The 23337-nt window shown below is 41.0% G+C and overlaps 1 protein-coding gene across 3 annotated transcripts in view; it reads right to left on the reverse strand.

Moving 5' to 3' along the window:
- COL12A1 (collagen type XII alpha 1 chain) overlaps positions 1-23337 on the reverse strand; it is a 117414-nt gene that overhangs the window by 47974 nt on the left and 46103 nt on the right. For all 3 annotated transcript variants that reach the window (XM_043889868.1, XM_043889866.1, XM_043889867.1), the window contains 18 exons: positions 22031-22180; positions 21830-21949; positions 21541-21705; positions 20811-20957; positions 17977-18116; positions 17317-17446; positions 14660-14802; positions 14221-14350; positions 12220-12356; positions 11001-11130; positions 8385-8524; positions 8043-8175; positions 7906-7932; positions 7420-7562; positions 4751-4880; positions 3675-3814; positions 3126-3255; positions 1545-1687 (listed from right to left, as the gene is read on the reverse strand). In XM_043889868.1, coding sequence (XP_043745803.1) covers positions 1545-1687; positions 3126-3255; positions 3675-3814; positions 4751-4880; positions 7420-7562; positions 7906-7932; positions 8043-8175; positions 8385-8524; positions 11001-11130; positions 12220-12356; positions 14221-14350; positions 14660-14802; positions 17317-17446; positions 17977-18116; positions 20811-20957; positions 21541-21705; positions 21830-21949; positions 22031-22180 — 2378 coding nt within the window. The remainder of the gene's footprint in view (positions 1-1544; positions 1688-3125; positions 3256-3674; positions 3815-4750; positions 4881-7419; positions 7563-7905; positions 7933-8042; positions 8176-8384; positions 8525-11000; positions 11131-12219; positions 12357-14220; positions 14351-14659; positions 14803-17316; positions 17447-17976; positions 18117-20810; positions 20958-21540; positions 21706-21829; positions 21950-22030; positions 22181-23337) is intronic.

The raw sequence follows: 23337 nt of genomic DNA on the forward strand, positions 1-23337 counted from the left end.
CCAAACACTTACCAAGTCTTTCATTAGTCAGCACAATAACGTTTACAACAAAAGTGGAGCCCAATACAGCAGAAACCGACTTCTGTGCTACCTCGTGGGATATGCCCAAGCCATAGCATTCGATGCAATTGAGCCTCAGAAATTTCCTCTCCAAAAAACGTTAGTTCACACAGGACCCTTACTAACTTCAATTATCTCCTATTTATGTTCATGGTAAAAGATTCTCAAATACAACATCCAGGGCTTGTGACAGTTAACCAAAAGTGTCCCGAATGTTAGGTACACATAAGAGAAGCAACACATACACACACACACACACACACACACACACACTGGCGGGGCAGAGGTTTTCTATTAAAATAGCAACTCCATTCAATGGGTAAGGGCAAAGTTGTTTGAATATACACCACACACACAGGGACATGCAAATCAATATTCTTACAGAACACAGCCATTGCTCATTTGTTTAATCTTTGTTCAGCATCATTGTTTATTTTGTAAAGACTTATAAATTAAATTAGTTTATAAGTTTACTTTCCCATAGGTATGCGTGCATGCTCAGTTATGTCTGACTCTTTGCTACCCCGTGGACTACAGCCCACCTGGCTCCTCTGCCCATGGAATTTTCCAGGCAAGAATATTGGAGTGGGTTTCTCTTTCCCACTCCAGAGGATTTTCCTGACCCAGGGATCAAACCCACATCTCAGTGTCTCCTGCATTGGCAGGTGGTTTCTTTACCAACTGCACCACCTGGGAAGCCCATATTTGTAGTCAAATTAGTAATTTCTGATCTCTACTAATCTAATTTAAAAAAAAAAAAAAGCACAGTACTATGAATTGAAGACAGATTGGGCAATCTGTTAAGAGCCAATGGAGACAAACTTTAACAAAGTATTTTCTTAACAAAGACATGCGTATGTTATAACAAAAGCCCATATTGATCAGTCCTGGGTGTTCATTGGAAGGACTGATGCTGAAGCTGAAACTCCAATACTTTGACCACCTCATGCAAAGAAATAACTCATTGGAAAAGACCTGGGAGGGATTAGGGGCAGGAGGAGAAGGGGACGACAGAGGATGAGATGACTGGATGGAGTTTGTGTAAACTCCGGGAGTTTGTGATGGACAGGGAGGCCTGGCGTGCTGTGATTCATAGTGTCGCAAAGAGTCAGACACGACTGAGCGACTGAACTGAACTGAACTGAGCAATGATTTGCATTAACTACTGGGGCTTTTAACTTATATAGCTAATTCTCATTTTTAAAATAAAATTCATTTTTGCTAACTAACCCTATAGGTAATACTTTAATTCATCAAAAGCAATCATTTAAGCATTACATGCAGGCTTGTCTATGGCTTGCATTCTCACAGGCAACCAACCAGGGCACAAACATGAGACTAAGCTTATCAAGAAAGAAAGTTTCCAGGAGACCCAGTGCCACACCAACTGACTTATTGTCCGGGGCCAGCAACTACTACAGCTGAAGATACAGTGAAATCCGCAGCATTCTCTGGCCAAGTTCTAAGGCAACAGCATGACTTACAGATTCGGAGGGTCTTGTACCATCCTGAGGCGAATACACAATGCGATACTGCTGAACTGGGCCAGGTGCCGAGTCCCAGCGAACGTCCAGGTTATTTGGTGTCGGATTGTACACTTGGACATTTCTCGCCAGCCCTCTCACCACTGAGGAAAGAAAAGCCAACACATATTTCTTACGTTTGTTTATCTATGTGGAGTTTTTGTTATCACTTCTCCAGAACTTCCACTCTCCAATAGGATAAAATGTTGTCCTCCTTAAACGTCTAATTATCCACACACAAAAGCAGGTTAAAAATTTTCAAATCCAAATGTAGTCCAAGTTAGCTAACTATGTCTTTGGTCTATATGGAAGCAAAGTTGTTGCCAATAAAAACAAGCAAGTAAAAGCAATAGTACTGGGTTGGCCATAAAACGGGCTTCCCAGGTAGCTCAGTGGTAAAGAATCCACCTGCCGATGCAGGAGACGCAAGAGACATGGGTTCAATCCCTGGGTGGGGAAGATCCCCTGGAGAAGGAATGGCAAAACACTCCAGTATTCTTGCCTGGAAAATTCCATGTGCAGAGAAGCCTGGTGGGCTACAGTCCATGGTGTCACAAAGAATAGTATACGACCAAGTGACTGAGCACTCCTGGCCATAAAAGAACAGACAAGGAACAAGAAACTGAAAAGAAGCCTCAGCTTTCCAACACAGGTACTGGAGAGAGAGAGGATTTTATAGCTCTGCCTTCTAAGGGAAACCTGGCAACACGGGTGAAGCCATCTAATTCCAAATAGCTATCTTCACCCATTCATTTCTTCTCATTCAGCAAATCGATACTGAATGTCTTCTGTGATTAAAATAAAAGGCAAAAGGAAGGAGAAAAGATACAGTCAGTTCTCAGTTAACTGCCTCAACCAGGTCTTAGAAAAACATTCAAGTTAAATCCATGTATTAACCCCAAACTCTAGTTTAGCCAATATCATCATCTTTCCAGACCACTAATCTTTTGCCAAAAGAAGTCATCCGAACTTGCTCTCTTTTAGCCATCAGCAAGTGTATTTTTAAAGCCAAAGAAATATTTATAGGTATGCCCCAAAGCCTTTAAGCAATACTACAAAGAATTGTAAAACCACTATAAACTGGTTTCTCAGGATGTTAATGGCAAATGAAAGCACTCAGCTTTTCAACTCCAAAAAGCACTTCATCAGCAAACCAGAGAAATGTGCGATTAAGTAAATGTGATGAACAGATTTCAAAAATTGACACTGTGAGAGCCCATTACAAAATACTGCTCCACGTAAATTCATAAAGCACAAAGCAAAGTTCATGAATTTTTGCCAGTGAAACAGAATACGGACCATTATATACACATGTATAAATTCTGAAATTACCATTTCAGAAGAAGAATGCCATTATAACTTTTCTGTTTTATACACTAAAATATTAACAGTTGGTGGCATTTGAATGATAAACTATGAGTAACTTTTACATTTTTATTCTATCATGAATTTTCCAAATATTCTTTAATGTGCCTATATGGCCTTTACATTGAGAAGCAAAGTGTATCATGAAAGAGCTACATTTTCTGCCTTCTTACTTACAGGTCCTTCCAGTATCTGATGTGCGTCCTCCATCACCTTCAGAATAAACAGGCACCACTGTAACGGTGTATTGGGTATCCGGCTGCAGATTCCTAAGAATGGCATAATTGGTATTCCCAGGGATTGGTACCTAAAGATTTTAATAAAATGTAAAGTTCTTGATTTGAAAAACTTGCAAAGGAAATAATGCTTCGAATGACACAATACTCAATATAATCACTCAAGACCAAGTCAAGAAGCAAGTTCTGTAATACTGGGACGGAATGATGTGCCCCCAGACGAACTATTTGAGAAGACTTCTTACACTAATCCTAGACTCTCTCCTAGAACTCCCTGGAATTATCACTTCCCTCAGCTCCAATCCTCTGTCCCCAAAACTCCCCAATCACCCAGGCACTGAGGCACCAACCTACTAGCCTCCGTCAAGTTCTACTAAACGAATATGAACTTCTTAGGCTCTAAGGTAAATGTTTAACTCTTTAGCTCTGCTTTGCACCATTTGGCTGCAGTTGAAACAAACACACATTCTTCCCTACAGGAAATAATTACCAGTTCCTCCGGCCCCCCTGCTGTGGGTGCGTAGAAGAGCTTGTACTGGCGAGGATTGCCCTCGGCATGGTCCCAGCGAACGTTCAAACTGCCGGTGGAAGGGTCGTACACTCTGAGGTTCCTCACGGTATTCAAAGGTTCTGAAATGCACACACAGTCACGATGTGATGCGAACAACCCAGCACACACACAACCCAGGTTCCCTGATGTCTCCCAGGAACCCTAACACAGCAGGTCCCCTGTAGTAGGCACCCTACAAATATTCGTCAAAGTAGTGAATAAATGAAAGAATGTCTGTGATCGTCTGATGTATGTCTCTCATCTCTCCAGAGATATTTTGGCTCCAAAGCAGTTTTTATTTGCTTTATCCTAGAAAATAATACCGACCCAATGGACATGAGTTTGAACAAGCTCTGGGAGTTGGTGATAGACAGGGAGGCCTGGCGTGCTGCAGTCCATGGGGTCACAAAGAGTCGGACATGACTGAGCGACTGAACTGAACTGAACTGAGAGAGTGATTACAAACGTCTTTTTTCCCTGAACAGAGACAGAGAATTGCAAGGATATTAAAAACAATTGAGACCATTTTCAACATGCATTTTAAAAGATTAGCAAAGCTCTGTGTCACCCCAGCGTTTCCAGAGAAAGATATGATTCCATTTCCATGAAGGTTATTTAAAAAGCCACAGGACTGGGCTTCTCTGGTGGCCCAATGGTATCGAATCCACCTGCCAATGCAGGAGACATGGGTTCGATCCCTGATCTGGGAAGATCCTACATGCCATGGAGAAACTCAGCACACACATCACAACTACTGAGCCTGTGCTCCAGACCCTGGAAGCTGCAACTACTGAACCCCACGAGCCCTAGAACCCCACTGAACCCCATGAACCCTGGTGCTTGGCAACAAGAGAAGCCACCTCAATGAGTAGCCTGAGCATTGCAAATAGAGAGCAGCCCCCGCTCACCAAACCTAGAGAAAAGCCCAAGCGGCATCAAAGACCCAGAAAAGCCAAAAGTAAATAAATGAATTAATTTTTTTGTTTTTAAAGCCAGAGGATGCTGGGTTCACTTACTGGTCTTGCCTCTTCCTGTCATGCGACCACCTTCGCCATCCGGATACAGGGAGGACACGGTGATGGTGTAAGGAGTGTCAGGCTTCAGCTTCTGCAAGAGCACACTGTTCTGCCGTCCTCCTATCGTGGTCTTGAGCGAAACAAGGATAAGTGTCAGCCTTGTCTCTCCATCTCACTAACCTGTTACAAAAAAGCTCTTTCTACAGAGTAGTTATAGAGAGACCTTTGCCAAGATCTGGAAACATGTCCCACAGTGAAAGTTGGAAATATATCTTAGGTATAATTTTAAATGTAAAAGATGTACCTTCAATCATAAAAAGGATTCTAAGCCTTAAACCTGGTGACCTTAAAAAGATATTTCAAAGTGCTAGCTGCTAGCACTGTGAAATTTCATCCAAAACACGTTTCACAGATCTCTTCCCCCAAAAAAGGCATTGATCATAAGTGAGCTGCAAAGGAACTTCAAGAAAGCAAAGAACTGCACAATAGTGGAGGCGCCACACCATTCAGTGTTATTCTTACCTTTTTTACAGATGTTTCTTATTTGCTTTAGAAACACATTAAAATGATTCAGCAAAAGATCTAAAGCTTTTGGTTTTCCCCTCAAAAACTACCCCTCTCACAGCATGAGCTGTGTAAACTACGAGTCGGGACCCTCTGCCAGGCCACACCCCAGGACTCCAGCCTTGCAGTATGAAGCTTTCTCAACATCCTCTGATTACAGAGTCACTGCTTAAGGCCATCTCGTTATCTTGTTGAAAGGAAATCTGTATTATTTGTTAACAGTCTACCGAATTCAGATGCTTATGCCAGACTCATTAAAATCGCATGAAAACGGCATGCTGCCCACCATGAGTGCACATGCCATGGTCGGTCCAGATGTTCCCCGCTTAGCACCCATCCACTCAAGTGGTCTGAGTTTCAGGGAAAACTTCAGTGCGTCACTGCACTCCTCCTCAACAGGGGCAAACTCAACCACTACTGCTTAGTCGCTCAGTCGTGTCCGACTCTCTGTGACCCAATGGACTGCAGCCCGCCAGGCTCCCCTGTCCATGGGGATTCTCCAGGCAAGAATGTTGGCGTGGGCCACGATGCTCTCCTCCAGGGGATCTTCCCAACCCGCAGATGGAACTCAGGTCTCCTGCATTACAGGCGGATTCTTTACTGCCTGAGCTACCAGGGAAGCCCACAGTGGCTAATTTTAACAAATTTTAGTATCTGAGATTATGAGAGCAAGCTATCAACGTATGTGATACTTAACAAATCTGAAAGCATCCACTTAGTAGAACTAGCCCCATGAGGAAACAGAAGAGTGTGCCTACTTCTTACATCCAATTCTCCCAAATAATGCTAGCATTAGTAAGCCATTACTGATTACTTTGATTATTTTACGGGCCAGCATTAAAAGTCAAATACTCCTAAGAATAACAGACTCTAAGGGACTGTCAGCTAATACTTTACAGAGGATAAGTTTAGGACACTCCTTCTACTTACAACAAACAGCTGAAGGATAGGAAAAAGAGACTTGAGGCAGCAGCTAGATGGTCAGTATCAACAAGAACAGAAATGCTAAGGACAAATTTTACCTAAATCTGGCCCAGCACAGGTGAAAGTTCTGTTTCTGCCATTACAATATCAGTCCCTTAAATGTCTTATTCTATATAAAAGCCACTTGATGACACTTGGTATTTAGTTTATTATGATGAATTCTAAGAAATTTTTAATCCAAATGTATCACACTCCCAAACTCCGGTTCTACGGAAACCTCAACAGAGCGGTTCACAAGCGGCACTAGTTCAGCTCAATCCCGTTACCGTGCGGGTTCAGAGACCTTTAACCACTGCCAGCGTCTACCCCTCCTAACGCCTCTAAAACGGGAAGAGGTATGAACCATTTGCTGGAGCTCAGAGAGTCGGATGATTAAAAGTTAATAAGTCATCTCTCTCCAAGGCTTTGTGAGGAAAGAATACAGTCCCGCGAAAGTCAACAAAATGCCAGACCTCACCCAAAGAAGTATTTGAAATAAATCAGAAAGCATCACTCTACCTAAATAAAAATCACACTGCTTCCTGACCCAGGGTAATGTGTACAGTTTGGGCCACACCTTTCATAAAACAAAGTTGGAGAAGGTTCAAAGTAAGCAAAGTGAATGGATAAGGGCTCTGTTAAATAAGGGAAGGCTTGGAAGATAAAGGAAATGAAGGGCAAGTTTACAGTCCTACTGTCTTCCTCAGGAACCTCCATTTGGATCAATGCAAACGTGATAAATAGTATAAGTTAGGTTGAACAGGTACCTAGATCAAGAAATATCAGAACTAAGACATACATCATGACACGCAAAAAACAGAAAAATTAGAAAAATGGAAGATTAGCAAACTCTCTCAACACTTGATCAAGTCAGAGATATAAGAAATGAAAATACAAATAGACTCAAAAATCTAGATATCTTCATGGATAACCCAGCCCTAATAGTTTTTAAGAAAACATGAATGCACTGAGGCATAAGCCTGATGCTATGAGACTCCATTAGGGATAAAGCCAAATAATTCCAACTAATACAGTAAATTTCATAACTCTCAAAACAGTAAGTCTGACTAACTAAACACTGGGAGTGAGAGCTTGAGGAGAAAAAGAATGTAACCAAGTATGTTTTTTCCCAAACAGATTACCGTTTGTTCATTGCCTTCCCCTGTTGAAGGCTGGTAGGTGATTCTGTATTTCTGCACACGACCACTTGCAGGATCCCACTTAACAGTCAAGCTGTTAGATGTTGCATTGTACACCTGAAGGTTTCGTGGGCCACTCTTTGGAGCTGAGGAAAGATTGTTGAGAAATAGAGTAAACAAACTGAAGAATGCCTCCCCCACAAATATGCACCATCCCCAAGGAAATGAACAGAGTTGTGTACTTCTAGACTCAGAACTAAATCTGACCCCATAACAAATGATGGTCATTGAGTCTCAAAGGACTCCTTAACAGATAGTAGCAAAGAGCAAAATTCTTCCAGAGAGACCTGTTTAAAACAGGTCCCAATCAACACCTTACAATTTATTGTAAAAGCAGAAGGCCTATTTGCAATGGATTTTGTGGTATTTTTCATTCATTCATTTGTTCATTCTTTGGTCACTCATACAATCAGCAAATTAAATTCTTACCTTGTGTTGTTAAGGGTATCAAACGCTCTAAAAAAAAAAAAAAAGAAGAAGAAGGTGGCAAAATATTACTAATTCAGCCATAGTTCTATTCTGTTAATTTAAAAAAAAAAATGTCCTACTGAAAGTTAAACACCTACGTGTACGCTCACTGCCAATCAGGTCATCGCTTTCTGACTCATCAGGATAAATGGCGGTGACAGAAACTTCATAGAGAGTGTTGGGGTTCAGGTTTTGAAACACCAGAGTATTCTCATCTCCATTTAGGATGGTCTTCAGGAAAGAGGGGAAAAAAAAAAGCCCAGACAAGATTAAGTCACTGTGTGCACACACACTCCACAGCAGCTGGTTGACATCATTTAGCCAGATGTTCTTCCTGCTTTGAGGCATGCCATGAGCTCAAATGTAACTAGTAGGAAATGATGCTTTTCAGGCAACAAAGGTCATATATTTAAAAAAAAAAAAAAAAGAGTTAACACTACCTCCATCTTATCTGCGCTTCCTGAAGGCGCCCAGGTGATTCTATAGAGAGACACATCAGAAGCTCCATGATCCCAAGTCCCTCTGAAACTCTCTGGTGTTACTTCAGTAATCTGTAGGTTTGTTGGGGCTGGCACGGTGTCTGTCATGAGAGAAGGCAGGACTATATGTTTGGATGTGATCTACAAACTCAGTATAATAAAACTGCCTTGTTTTATTTTAACGGACATGAGGAAACCGGCTGACAACATGAAAACCAAGTATCTTACAAATTCAGTTCATTTGAAAGTAAATATGGGAGAGAGCCCTGAGAACTGCAAGTATTTTATGGATATAACAGACTACTTAAGTCTATTAAAATGGTGTTTTTTTCTTAAAAAGTAACATTTAGTCATACTATTCTAACACAGTGGTTCTTCATCGTTTTGCCCTTCACACTTTTTGAGAATCTAAGGAAAACCCTGGACTCTTTTCCACAGCAACACAGAAGCCAAACTTTAGCCTGGAGTATCAGAGAGTGCATGAACCTCCATGGTCCATGAAATCTTATGATCTAAGTAACCCACAGATAAGCTTTTCCTACAGATTACTAACCTGACACACAGCGTGAAGCTGACTGTATCAGCTCTATTCAGAGACAGGAACAGCCCTGCAGTTCCTGCTGACGATGGCTGAAATCCCTCACCCTTCTACTGACCAGGCAACCCAGCGAGCTTGCAGCGCAAGCAATTTGGAACGTCTGCCACCCATTCTGAGCTTTCATTGTCAATTATTCTTCTATCTCCTGGTAACCAAAGCCAACTACACACAAGCCAGAGCTATCAAAAATTTGTTTCTAATAATGACAATGAAAAGGCCCATTGAGACAAAGAGACTGGTCCCACTTTGACAAGCATAACTGCAGAACCAACCAACCATGAAGGATGCACTTTGGATGTGTCTAAAAGTTCCTAGGAAATCTTAAGGATTAAAAACAAGCATTAATTTAGTCTGCTAAATTACCTGCTTTCACTAGTTTCTTCCTGAACTTTCCCTTCCCTTTACTATTCCTGTTATATTTATGCCAGTGTGCACCTACAGGCAAATTTTCATCTCCAGCCACTACCCTTCCCAGGTAAGAACTGATGCCAAGAAGGCAACTGAAGCTGCTAAGAGATTTCACATGGTAAGAAAACAGCAGAGGTAGAGACTGTCTGAAGTTACATAGGAGGCTGTGATATTTGACAAGAGGTGTTGATCATGTACAGAGAGCAGGGCACTGAAGAAGTTTCTGATCCTCTGGTCATAAAGATGCTGGAAAAGTTTTAGACCATAGCACTTATCCCACCACTAGCTTCCTGGGCGAGGCTGGGCAAGTTGTTTGAATTCTCTAGACCTGTGTTGTCCACCATGGGAGACAACAGTCACATGTAGCTATCGAGTACTTGAAATGTGGCATCTGAGTTGAGATGCACTGAAAGCATAAATTAAGACACGTGTGTGCATGTACGCTCAGTTACTCAGTCGTATCCTACTCTGCAGTTCCATGGGCGGTAGCCCACCAGGCTTCTCTATCCATGGGATTCTCCAGGCACAAATGTTAGAGTGGGTTGCCATTTCCTCCTCCAGGGGATTTTCCTGACCCAGGGATCAAACCCACGTCTCCTGCATCTCCTGCATTGCAGGCAGATTCTTTACCACTGAGCCAGTAGGGAAGCCCCAAATTAAGACACACCAGATTAAAAAAAAAAATTATTATCAAAAAAATGTGAAATATCTCACTAATAATTATTATACCGGTAAATTTTGAAATGCTAATATTTTGGATACACTGGGTTAAATGCAACACATTATTGTAGTTAATTTCATTTTTCTCCTTACCTTTTCTAATGTGGCTATTAGAAAATTTTGAATTACCTATGTAATTCAATATATTATATTATTGAATATATTATATATTATATTTCTTGGGAATTCTGCTGGCTCTAGACTTCAATATCTTAAACACAATTTATCTAGAAAATGGTGTGGTAAGCACTGAGCCAGAAACTGGAGGTTCAAAGTTGAGCAAAATACATGTCTCAGACTTCATTAGGAGGGAGCCAGAGGGAAGTGGTATAGACAGGAAAAGACCGACAGGCAATAATAATTGAGTTAAATACTGTGGAAGTAGCATGCTTTCTCTCCATCCCCCTACACAAACACACACACACCAGTTAAGTATCTGGAAAATGAATTAGTTAGTGACAGTGGCTGGTAGAATAAGAGGAGAGAAATTATCACAAAAGGAATAGACATATGGATAGAAGATGGGAAGTAACTAAGTGAAAAACAATCTATGATCCCAAACATTATTAAATTCTGGCAAAAATAACACTAAGAAATGCGCAGAGAACTATACTCAATATTTTATAATACCTATGAGGGAAAAGATTCCAGAAAGGAATATACATATATCTAAAGTATATATTACAGAGGTACATATAAATCTGAATCCCTTCGCTGAAACTAACACAACATGATAAATCAACTATACTTCCATTAAAAAAATTAAAGTTTTAAGAAATGAAATAACCAATTAGTGACACAAGCATGTGGTGATATTTCCCAATTATCATTAAAGCATGAGCAAAACTCACGGGTGGTTTCTTGCGCAGTCACTGGGGGAGACTCCCCCTCTTCGTATACGGCAGACACGCTGACTGTGTACAGGGTTTGTGAGAAGAGGTCTTTAAGCGGCGTGCTGGCCCGTGACCTGTCCACCTCTACCTACAATAGAGCGGTGGAACTATCTTTACAAAGTCTAGTTTTGACATCTTTCTGTTGTTGGCTGTGTCTCTCAGCACGAGAGCATGAGAACGGCAGTACAAAAAAAAAAAAAAAAACCAGCAAAGTTTTCCAATTTGCCTAAGAGTCCAGGAACTGAAGACCATTTATAGTTTCCAAAGTGGAAACGGTGTATGTACTAGAGCCCTGTGTTTGGTAAATGATGACAGCCTAGGAATTCAAACAACCTGATCGCTTTCTCCCCACTTCCCTGAGAGTCACTGCCTCGTTTCCTTCAGAAAAATTCTCCTGCACATTAGCTTATAAGACCCACTGGTCATTGTACTGCTTCCGAAAATTGAAACCCAGAATGAAACAAATATGTGCACAGGTCTAAATTAGCTTGCGTGCAGTTGAGAAGACCAGCGCAGTCTGCAACTGGGTGCTCACAGAAACTATTTCTAGCTTGCAAAACTGCCTCTGAGGTGCTTACATTAGTGTCCCTTCAGGGGAACATAACATTTTAAACCCATTTGCTGGTGAAGCCCCTCAATTTGCTCCCACTCTGAAGCAGGCTGTCATGGAGATAGCTTTTCATCCCACCATCAACTCAGAAATGTTCAAAGCCAAAGAGACGCTCTCCTGACACTATATTCATACTTTCTCTCTGTCCTATTTAACTGTCCTACCTCCCCATTCCCAGACAAACTCCCCCTCTTCTTTCCTGAATCCCCTTGCTACCTTTCATTTTTAGGAACATCGTTATGACAATCTTTCAGTCATTCATAGAATGCAGAGCACCATATTAGGCATCAGGAGGAAAGCGAAATACCATCTAGATTCTGTAACCCTTTATCTACTAAGAGATGATGTTTTAGGATTAATATCACACAGCAAAATATTTCTAAACTAAATGCAAAACAGTCCAATATATTATCATTACTCAAATAGTGCTTTGTTAATATATGACAAGTTTTCAACATTATGTTCATAAAGTGACAAGTATTCAAAACATGTTATACCTGTTTAGATTCTTCCATTAAACCTACTAGGAAAACAAATATTTCTAAACTGTTTCCAACCTCAACCTACCTCTTTGGCTTCCTCTTCTGGGGTTTTGTAGCGAACTATGTATTTACGCACTTTTCCAGGCGCGGGTTCCCATAGGACGTTCATGGTGCTGTGAGTCACGTCTCTGAGTTTCAGGTCTCGAGGACTGGGCAGAGGCACTGGAGACGCATGATAAATTAGGACCAGAATTTATTCTGAACCACAAAGCTCTACAGCTTCCACACAAGCTTTCAAGAAGTCGCTTGGAGAAAACTTAAAAGGTGTGCAGCAAAGTAACTAAACAAACTGGTTATGATGACAAAAGCACTTTGATTCTACGAGGTATGAATTCTTAAGAAGGCTTTTTAAAAATAGGATAAATTTAAATTTTTATAACAACTCTTTCTCGTTTATATTTAACTTTCTCCCATTCTATTTAAATAAACTCTTACTTGCTGCTCAGCTATAATAAATCATAATTCACCATAAATGTACAGCTTATGTTTATCAAATATTAAATCAGTTGAGATTAAAATCAAAGTGTCATGCTTCCTGAAGTATGTGATAGCAAAACAAATGGTTACAAGAGTGAAGAACAACGATAATTCAAAATTATGCATCCAATAAGTTTATAAGAAAAAACCCACAGAAGCCCAAATGGTTAGGAGCAAATCCAACAATAAATTTTCCCCAAGTCAAACAAAGCTTTACCTTAAAAAGGACAAGGAGGAGGATAACTAAAGAAGAGTTTTTCTCTTGCCACATGAGATGTATCTCACTCTTTCTAGCTGCCTGTTTGACCAACTTTCTTTGTCTTTCATTTCAAGTCTGCACATGTCTCTTCCTGAATCTGTCTCTCCACCTCTATGCTCCTACACCTCCATCCCTTCAATGCTTTCCTCTCAGCCTCTCTCTGTACCCTCCCCTCTCTCGGTGCTGCAGTCCAGCCCTATATCCAAATCTATAGCCATGTCTGTCTTTAATCCCACTATGACTTGGGTCCCCTCACTCAGCATCTCCAAAATATGCCTCCATGCCTGGCTGGATCCCCACTCTTTCCACCCGCCACCACCCCACTTCTACAAACCACAAGCTCCAGATAGGGTCTGACATGTAAAAGGTGATTATTTGACGTCCGTGACTGTATCCTGCCCCACCTTGCAGCATTTCTCTTCTCTGTCTCTTCATGCTTCTGTCTCAGCCCCATACCCCCTTGAAGGCTTCTTACAACTTCTTAATTTCCTTAGAAATGCAGGCTGAGACTCACAAAATGTAAGTCAAGACATGCTTAGAATCCCAGCATGCCCACCCCAATAAGCATGAAACAAAACTACCAGCTGGGTGAGACCCAGGGTCCTAAGTGCCATCACTGTCACTTTTCAAGAAAAAAGCACCTAAATGCTAGTGAAACAAACCAGAAACACACAGGAGGTTGAACAACACACACAAGAGAAGTGCAAACCATGAAGGAGTCGGGGTCCTCCACCCTGCCCTACGTTATTTATCAGCACATTCCCAATACCTAGGCAGAAGACTGCAACGTCACAGTTGACCAATATGTTTGGGGATTGAGTTAATTTACTTCACATAAACAGACTGATTCAGATGTTCCATAGTTTCCACTTCAACAAGAACTTGGAACATCTTGATCTTAAACCTAGTATTTTTCTCCAACATCCCCTTCTCACTAATGGTGTATACCATATTCATGGATCGACAACAACATGGACTGTGAGATGCACCATTATTTTATGTTCTGTTCCCTGACTGACACCTCACCAAGAGCAACTGTAAGACACCACTGATTGTATGATACCATCTGAAAATCTGATATGTTAAATATGGAAAAATAAATGCAAATCTTAACAATCGATTTAAGATGCTGCCCTAAGTCCAGAAACAACATTGGTCATAAGGAATAACCCTACAACTTACACACAAACAATCAAAATCATTTTTAGCATCATTGGGCAAAAGAAAAAGCCTAACGAATGAGTCATATTCACAGCAATGAGGGAATAAGGAAACCTAGCGACATCTTACAGGTGACTTCTCTTGCTGTGACGGGTTCGCTGGTGAGGTCATGCAGGACAGCCTGGACTGTAACCGCATACTCGGTGTTGGGGAAGAGGTCACTCAGCTGCACGTCATTCACTGTCGGCTCCACGCGCATCTGTAGATGGAGGAGCCGAGGCGGAAGAACACATTCAAATGAAACATTTCCGCTAATGAGGGACAGCCAATCACACCAAGCTGTGACCACTAGATTTGAACACAACTTTTATTTTTCATTTCTCCGAACGGCATTTCCTTTTTCATACTGATCTTTTTTTTTTTTAAGATGTGTCACAGGCCACAAATCTAATCTGTTTTTTGTTTTGCGTGTAAAGCTATGAGCTAACGAGTAAACTGCCCCTTAACGGGGACTCAACAACAGTGACGGCTCAAGAAGACCCAAGATAAAGAAATAAAGGGCTCCCACCTCTTTGGGCTTGGTGGGAACTGTGGCATTGATGGGTTCGTAGGTCACGGTGTAGCCAGTAGCGCCCCCGACTGGCTGCCACTGCACGTGCATGGTGGTTGAGCCAATGTCGTAAATGTTCAGGCTGACCACAGGCACTGGCACTGTTGAAATGAAAAAGCAGACATCATTCTAACTCTTGTCATTCTCCTCATTTGTTAACCGTGTCCTACTTTGTTACTGATACTTGTATATGGTAAATAGAAAACGGGTTGTTGTGAGAAATCAGTGCGAGTTAATATAATCCCTTTCTCTCCCCTCAAAAATCTCATTGTTTCTTGCCAACACCTACTAGGACTGCATGTGATAACTAATTCATAAAGAAAAGACATTTAAATGTAAAATGGCATTCTAGTATGTCTATACGAAAGCCAAAACAGAGACTAATTTCCTGAGGTTTCAGTCTCTTTTTCTGGAACATCTGTAAGTTGACCATTTTCGTTCTTCAATCATAGAATTTCATACATAAAAAGCCAACCTAGTATTTCATTTCATTTCATTTTTACTTTAGAAAAAATAAGTGAGAGTGATGTCTATTAATAAGTGGAACTCAGGGGATTCTTCAAAGAGAAGATTAGCCCATGAGGCACACTAACAGGCTTACAGTCTCCTCTTCACTTAATATCCACACAGCTTTCTATTTTTTTGTCCAAAGATGGACTTTAAAGTTTTAAAGAATTATCAGATTAATCCTGCCCATTATGAAATATATTATTTCCAGCCTAATGGTCTAATATGAAGGGAAATAGAAGAGATAAAGACCTAAGGGACTGAGCAGTCAGTGGAGTAGATTCTTGCCTTGGAGTTACACCCATTCCTTCCTCTTTCTTTTAAGAGGACTCCCTTCTTCCTGGAGGCCAGCCAAGAAGATGGGAGAAGGAAAGAGTATTTTCATATGGCCTCAGAAACCCCACCAGGAATAGGAGTGAGGAATATCTTTCCCCAAAGCTCTACTCAAAGCCAAAGCCATCAGAGCTTCTCTAGTAAAGGCCAGAGTCCAAAAGTCAATAAAAAAGGAGCTCTCACTGCCAGCGGGGAGATCTGGCCTCATGCAGAACTGAACTGGATCATTCCCACACAGCTGCTCCTCCAGATACTCTGAGTCCCACTCCCCACATGGTACCTTCCCTTAAGAGGTGGATAATTGTGAAAGGTACCCTTCCCTCTAAAGTAAACTCTGGCCATGACTACCCAGTGGGTCCCAAGATGGCAGGAGCAGCCATGAAAAGCAGAAAATCAAAGTATTTATTGAGTACCTGCATAAAGTACACATTCAGTAAATGTGTGTTGAAGAGCTATCAAATAAAGGAATGATTCGGAAGGCTTACAGAAATCCCGCACGGTACAAACGAACTTATTTACGAAACACACATAGACTCACAGACATAGAAAAAAACTAGTTACCAAGGGGGATAGTGGTAGAGGTGGGGAGAGATAAGTTAGGAGGCTGGGGTTAAAATATACACAGTACTATATCACTTCATGGGAAATAGCTGGGGAAATAGTGGAAGCGGTGTCAGACTTTATTTTGGTGGGGGGGGGGGGGGGGCTCCAAAATCACTGCAGATGGTGATTGCAGCCATGAAATTAAAAGATACTTACTCCTTGGAAGGAAAGTTATGACCAACCTAGATAGCATATTAAAAAGAAGAGACATTACTTGGCCAACAGGGTCCATCTAGTCAAGGCTATGGTTTTTCCAGTGGTCATGTATGGATGTGAGAGTTGGACTGTGAAGAAAGCTGAGTGCTGAAAAATTGATGCTTTTGAACTGTGGTGTTGGAGAAGACTCTTGAGAGTCCCTTGGACTGCAAGGAGATCCAACCAGTCCATCCTAAAGGAGATCAGTCCTGGGTGTTCATTGGAAGGACTGATGCTGAAGCTGAAACTCCAGTACTTTGGCCACCTCATGCAAAGAGTTGACTCACTGGAAAAGACCCTGATGCTGGGAGGGATTGGGGGCAGGAGGAGAAGGGGACAACAGAGGAAGAGATGGCTGGATGGCATCACTGACTCGATGGACATGAGTTTGAGTAAACTCTGGGAGCTGGTGATGGACAGGGAGGCCTGGCGTGCTGCGATTCATGGGGTCGCCAAGAGTCGGACATGACTGAGCAACTGAACTGAACTGATATATAAAAAAAAAAACCCTGATGCTGAAAAAGATGGACGGCGAGAGGAGAAGAGGGCGACAGAGGATGAAATGGCTGGATGGCATCACTGACTCAATGGACATGAGTTTGAGCAAACTCCAGGAGATGGTGAAGGTCAGGGAGGCCTGGTGAGCTGGGTCCATGGGGTCACAAAGAGTCAGCCATGCCTTAGCGACTGAACAACAACTATATATGAAATAGACAATCAACAAGAACCTACTATATAGCACAGGGAACTACACTCAGTATCTTTTAATAATCTATAAAAATCTAAAAAAATCTAAAAAAAAAGAATGCACACCTATAACTGAATCACTTTGCTGTACCTTTGAAACTAACACAACTCTGTAAATCACCAATATTTCAATAATTTTTTTTAAATGAAAATGAAAAAAATCCCACATGGCCTGTCACCTCTTTACCTTAATAAATTAAACAATGAGTTTTTTTTAAAATCTGACTTACATGTTTTTTCTGTGCCCTTCAGAGGCTCACTGTATTCATCTTCCACTACAGAATATACGTTGACAACATATTCAGTTTCAGGCTTCAGATCTTTCAGGACCGTGCTCCTTTCCAATCGGCTCACATAAAACTAGGGAGGAACATTTACAAATAATAACAACTTCTGCTAGAATCAGTTCCCTCTTTTCTACTGTTGATTGTGAAGTATTTAATTTCAATGAGCTTAGGAAATATTCTTTAATGAGACCATTGTTTTTGTTTTTGAAAACTATCAGATTACAGTGAGATCTTGGATAATCCATACAGTTTATTCTCCCAGCTCTTGTTTCATTTGTAAGATGAGTGCATAAAATTAGAACGTCCTCAATGTTTCCTTCCTATTGGATGATTCTGGTATGAACTCATGAATAAATTAAATGCCCTCATAATCCCTAATTAAAATTTTAATTGATACTGTGCAATTTTTGGAAAGCATAAGAAATTAAAAGCTCTTCTCTCTAATTAAACCCAAATGGAAGTGCTTGCCCTGCAAGAAATGGAGACCACCACCATGGACCCAGTTCTGCCCCCTACATCCCCCCGGCCTTCCTCCCAGAGCCCTAAGGAGGAGGACCCAGTCTCAGGACAGGAAGGAGCGGGCTGTAAGGACTGTCTACTCACTTCTTGCCGTTTCCCTCCTGACACTGGGTAGTATTCCACCTTGTACCTGTCCACGCTGTCAGAAGGAGGGGTCCAGCTCACTCTCATAGAACGATGGGTCCGCTCAGAAAGAACTAGGTTGGAAGGTGCTTCCAAGTCACCTGCACGTGGAAATGAAGTACATAGACTTTTTCATTATCATAGCAAGATGGTGATATTTAAATTAGGTTGCAGTGGTGTTCCTCTCCATATTTCAAGCTTTTACACACATTCTTCCATATACTAAGAAGTTACAGTTGTTGTTCTTGTTCAGTTGCTAAATCATATCTGACTCTTTGTAACCCCATTGGCTGCAGCAGGCCCGACTCCTCTGTCCTCCACTGTCTCCTGGAGTTCGCTCAAATTCATGTCCATTGAGTTGGTGATGCTATCTAACCATCTCATCCTCGGCTGCCCCCTTCTCTTCCTTCCCTCAATCTTTTCCAACATCAGGGGTCTTTTCTAATGAGCCAGCTCTTTGCATCAGGTGGCCAAAGTATTAGAGCTTCAGCTTCTGCATCAGTCCTTCCAATGAATATTCAAGCTTGATCTCCTTTAGGATTGACTGGTTTGATCTCCTTGCTGTCCAAGGGACTCTCAAGAGTCTTCTCCAGTAAATCAGCCCAGTGCCTATAAGTCCTCTCTGAATGGGTGGCCTAAGATTCTTCACCCTCAGGAAATTCAAATCTGAGCTCTTGTCATTCTTTAAAAGCTGCTCCCCTCATCCTGACAGCATCACAGTTTATTGGTCACCTAGATTCAAAACCTCTGACTCATCTGAGATACTCTCTCTGCTCTCCCACCTTCCATATGTATCAGTAAATGACAACATGGGTCCTGACAACTCTACTGCTTCTATCACTATTGGTACCAGCCAAGTTCACTGCCCTCATTATCATGTTGATTATTTATATTCATGTCTTATCTTCTTAACTATAAGTTATGCTCTGTGAGGACAGAAGTGATTTCTTATTTATGTTTACTTTCCTTTCAGGATCTAATTCAGTGGTAAGAGAACCTACTTACTTTCTCACTCAGAGAGAAACAACCAAGTCTTCTAAAATTTAGGAATATCCTACTGCCTGTGTTTTATTTTTTTCTGTTCACAAGTGTAGGTGAAATGACTAATATAGAAAAATATTTGGAATCAATATAAATGAAAATAGAAATATTGGGCTCAATATGACCATTAGAGAGATGTCCCAAATAATAATTATGGGAGACTTAATGCAACGACTCCATGAGCATAGCAAATCATTCTCATAAGAACTCTTCCTACTTTCTTTGTAAGCCAAAGCTGGGAAAAAGCAATTCCATTCTTAGTATCCTAACCCTTATTGTACTTGGGTCATAATCAAGCCTACAAAATTATCAAGCAATTTTACTGTCTGGGAAACTAAATGAATGCAACTATTACATAGCTGATGTAAAAAAAATAAAGTAAAACAGATAAAAGATGTTTTCATCCCCACTCAAAGTTCTCTCCAACTAAATAAAACTACAACTCTCTCAGCTAATCCAGAGCCAGACGCCTACAAATTCTGGCTTCCTGGCTGGTCTATTTCTCCTGGGAAAAGGTCAGTCTATTGTTCAAAATCCAAAAAGAAAATCTGCAAAATTTTGAAGAGAGAAATTCAAGAAGGAACATTCAAATAAACGTATCCTTAGTATCCAAAGCACGTGAACCATTTCTACCACTTTGTTAAACTCATTCCAACTTTCCAAAACCAGAGTAAGTTAATGAAAGACAGTCTTTACCAGAATCTACATTTACTTGAAAGAAATTTTTCTCATACAATAAGAACCATCATTTATATCATTAATTTTCCAAATACCTTCAATTTAGTATTTACCATGATTTGACCTACAATTTACACAGATAGTAATCATTTTATACCACTTGTCACTACAAATTCACTTCTATAATTTTATTTCTAAATCTTAATTCTTTATCAATAGCTACCTTTTTTCAAGGACGTCTCAAAACATCTTTACCCATCTGACTTTGAGTGAGTAACTGAATCTCTCTAAATCTATTTCTTCAGTGGTAAAGAGAGATAATACCCTTTCTAAAAATCCACACTCTAACACTGTAATTTGTCTTTATGTTTAGAGGTTACAAGTACAAAGTACCAAATGTGATCATCTCTGGTTGGGGCATTTAATAGTAATTTAGTAGTGATATGGAGTGAAGATGCTTTACCAGAGAATAGATATACACCAGGCAAGAAAGCCCCTCTTTATTCCCTAATCTCACTTGTGTATGTGTCTGTGTGTGCAGCACACGTGTGCAGTCGTTCAGTCATGTCCAAGTCTTTGCGACCACGTGCCGTAGCCCGCCAGGCTCCTCTGTTCATGGGATTATCCCAGCAAGAATACTAGAGTGGGCTGCCACTTCCTTCTCCAGGGGATCTCCCCGACCCAGGGATCAAAACTGAATCTCCTGCATTGGCAGGAGGATTCTTTACCACTGAGCCACCTAGGAAGCACGTGTTTGGTGGAGGCACATATAAACTAAATGTATCCTCAAATAAACTAGAAGTCATTTACAGTTTGATGCCATCAGAGAAATTCAAGAACTAAATCAATGATTCTCAACTGGGGGCAGTGTTCTCCCCAGCAGACATTCAGCACATTCTGAAGGTATTTTTAGTTGTCCTAACTCAGGGGATACTACTGGTATCCAGTGGGCAGAGTTCAGGGATGCTGCTAAATATCTCACAATGCACAAAGTAATCCAATCCCTCCATTCTACAAAGAATTATCTGGACCAAGATACCAACAGTTCTGAGGGTGAGAACCTGGGCTAATCTTACCTGGACCTTTGACACTGTTACACAAGTTGTTGGTGAGGTCATCCACAATCCTAGAGAGTGACTCAAAATCTGCCACGTTGTATGCGTGGATATCATCAGGATCTGTTGCAATCATCTTTAACTCAACTTCATCAGCATTTTTAATACCTTGGGGAAAATGGACATACACAAATTAAAAGCATGTCTCAGAAAAAAATTCATGGAACGAAGCAAATATTTCATAGGCTACCCTTATACATTCAGTGTTAGCTGGAATGTAAATAAGATTTTCCCCAATAATAAAATGATTACATAAATTAAATAGAAACAAAAAATAATACAAACTGAAGGTTATTTTGTTTGGCTTCTTCTCAGTGCTTCGAGCACCAATTCCCCACCAAAAAGAGTTTGTTTAGTGCTTTTTTTCTGGAAAGTATTATAAAATAGTGGATATCAAAAACAAACATGATGCTGTGGAAAACAAAATAGGAATTTTCCTGAATCTTATTAACACTACAATTGTCCTCTTGATTTATTACTCTCTTCCAAGAAGCCACGTAGTTTCCTCCCATTACAAGGAGAAAAGAAGAAAATAGATGAACTTCCTGGCACATTATTTTGATAAATTGTGTGATAGGGAAAGTGTGTCTTTGTATTTTTCATGCTTCAGAAAATATTTTTAACTACAAAATCATCCTCGGCAAAAATATTTGTCACCCGTGGGGGCGTGGCTATTCTCATCCATACTTACCAACAGCGAACAGTTCCACGCCTTCATCCTTGAGTTTTTTGGAAGGTGCCTCAACATCATCCTGGGATTTTCCATCAGTGATAAGAACACCGATTTTTCGAGCTCGAGGTCTCATGCCAGCTTGGGTCTTGAAGCTCTGCTGGCGAATGAAATTCAAGGCCATCCCTAGTGGGATTGTTAAAAGAGAATCAGCCACATCATTATTCAGCCAGGAGCTCGGACAAAAGCGAGAGTGGGCGGAGCTCGGACAAAAGCGAGAGTGGGCAGCGCCCTGGACCATTTGGCTCACCGGTGAGGGTGTTGCCTCCCTTGTAAGGCAGGTTCGCCACGGCCTGCAGCAGGCTCTTCTTGTCTTTGTGAGCATTTAACTGCCACTCTGTCCTGGGGTCCCCACTGTACTGAGCGAGGGCTGAAAGGACACCATTGGCATTAGCCTATGTAAACAGACCCGTCGAAGACATCTAGATGCCGTCAGTGTTGTCAGACCTACCAATCTGTACTCTTTTGGGGCCAATCTCAAAGACTTCCACGATGCGGGAAATGAAGCTCCTGACGGTTCTGAAGTTGGCCCGGCCGATGCTCCAGGATCCGTCCACCAGCAGCACGATGTCTGCCTCGGCCCGGGTGAGGCACTCCATCCCTGACGCGGCAATCACGAGACAGCACAGGGTCAGGGCGCGTTCCTTGCCGGGTCACTGCCTGCCAGCTTCTGCCACCCCGGGGGCCAGGCTCACCTAACAGTCTCAGCTCTGTGGCTCAGCGAGGCGATTGGGAGTTCAAGACTTTGGAAACATGTCCATATGACTTAGAGCCTCAGATAAGAATCACAGGAACTATCCAGCCCTCTAATAATCATTTCAGTGGAAAATCTGTCCTTCATCTTTGACTATATTTACGGCCACAGTCATAGAACATGGAGACTTAAACTGTCATTATAAATTTGAATGGGCTCACAAACCCAAACACTGAAATATATGAGAGGGAATCTACAGCCTTCTGACTATAAGGAAATAATAGTCTTAATAAAACTTTGCATTTTTCTCAATTTTCAGTAGTCATTAGCAGACAAGTATGAGATGAACTTTAAAATGTGCAAGCCAGGAAAAGGTTCAGTGAGCCAAAAATATCTTTTGAATTAATGAAAACTCTCAGTAATACATATACTATTAAGGATTAGGCACAGAACTCTCGACCCTTCTGAAGTAAAGATATATTGCTTAAAAATCTGATGGCTATTATTTAATTTTAAATAACTTAATCATCTACTACATATAACAATCAAGTAAGTACAGATGGTGAAATCTTCACATTAAAAAAAAATCAAAAGAGAAGGGAGACAATCTAGAAAAAAGATGCGAACAAGTATAGAAATTGAGAGCTACAGAGACCACAAGCACACACTGATAGAAAGCTAGGGAGCTTTGGAAAGAGAATTATCCCAAATCCTCAGTGCACAAGCTACAAAATAAAAATATAAGTCAGTTAATATCATCATAAGAGAAAAAACAGAACATCAATGCAAAACAGCAAGAGTTCAGACTTTATTCTATCCACATCCATATTTTCAAATGCTTTCTTTTCCAAGAGCTTATGTTACCAGCTATGAATTTTCCAACTACTTGCCATGTTAGCATCTGATCTTTATATTATTAAAAAAAAAAAAAAACTGAGAAAAACTCAGTGATGCTCCTTATACTACAAAGGCTTCACTGGTATATTGGATGGCCCATCAGAGTGAGGATTCCCCAACGCTGTCCAAGCACCTATGCCTTTACAAGTCTGCTCCCACTCGGCCAA

This window comes from Cervus elaphus, chromosome 28, assembly GCF_910594005.1.
Source record: "Cervus elaphus chromosome 28, mCerEla1.1, whole genome shotgun sequence".
NCBI lineage: Eukaryota > Metazoa > Chordata > Mammalia > Artiodactyla > Cervidae > Cervus > Cervus elaphus.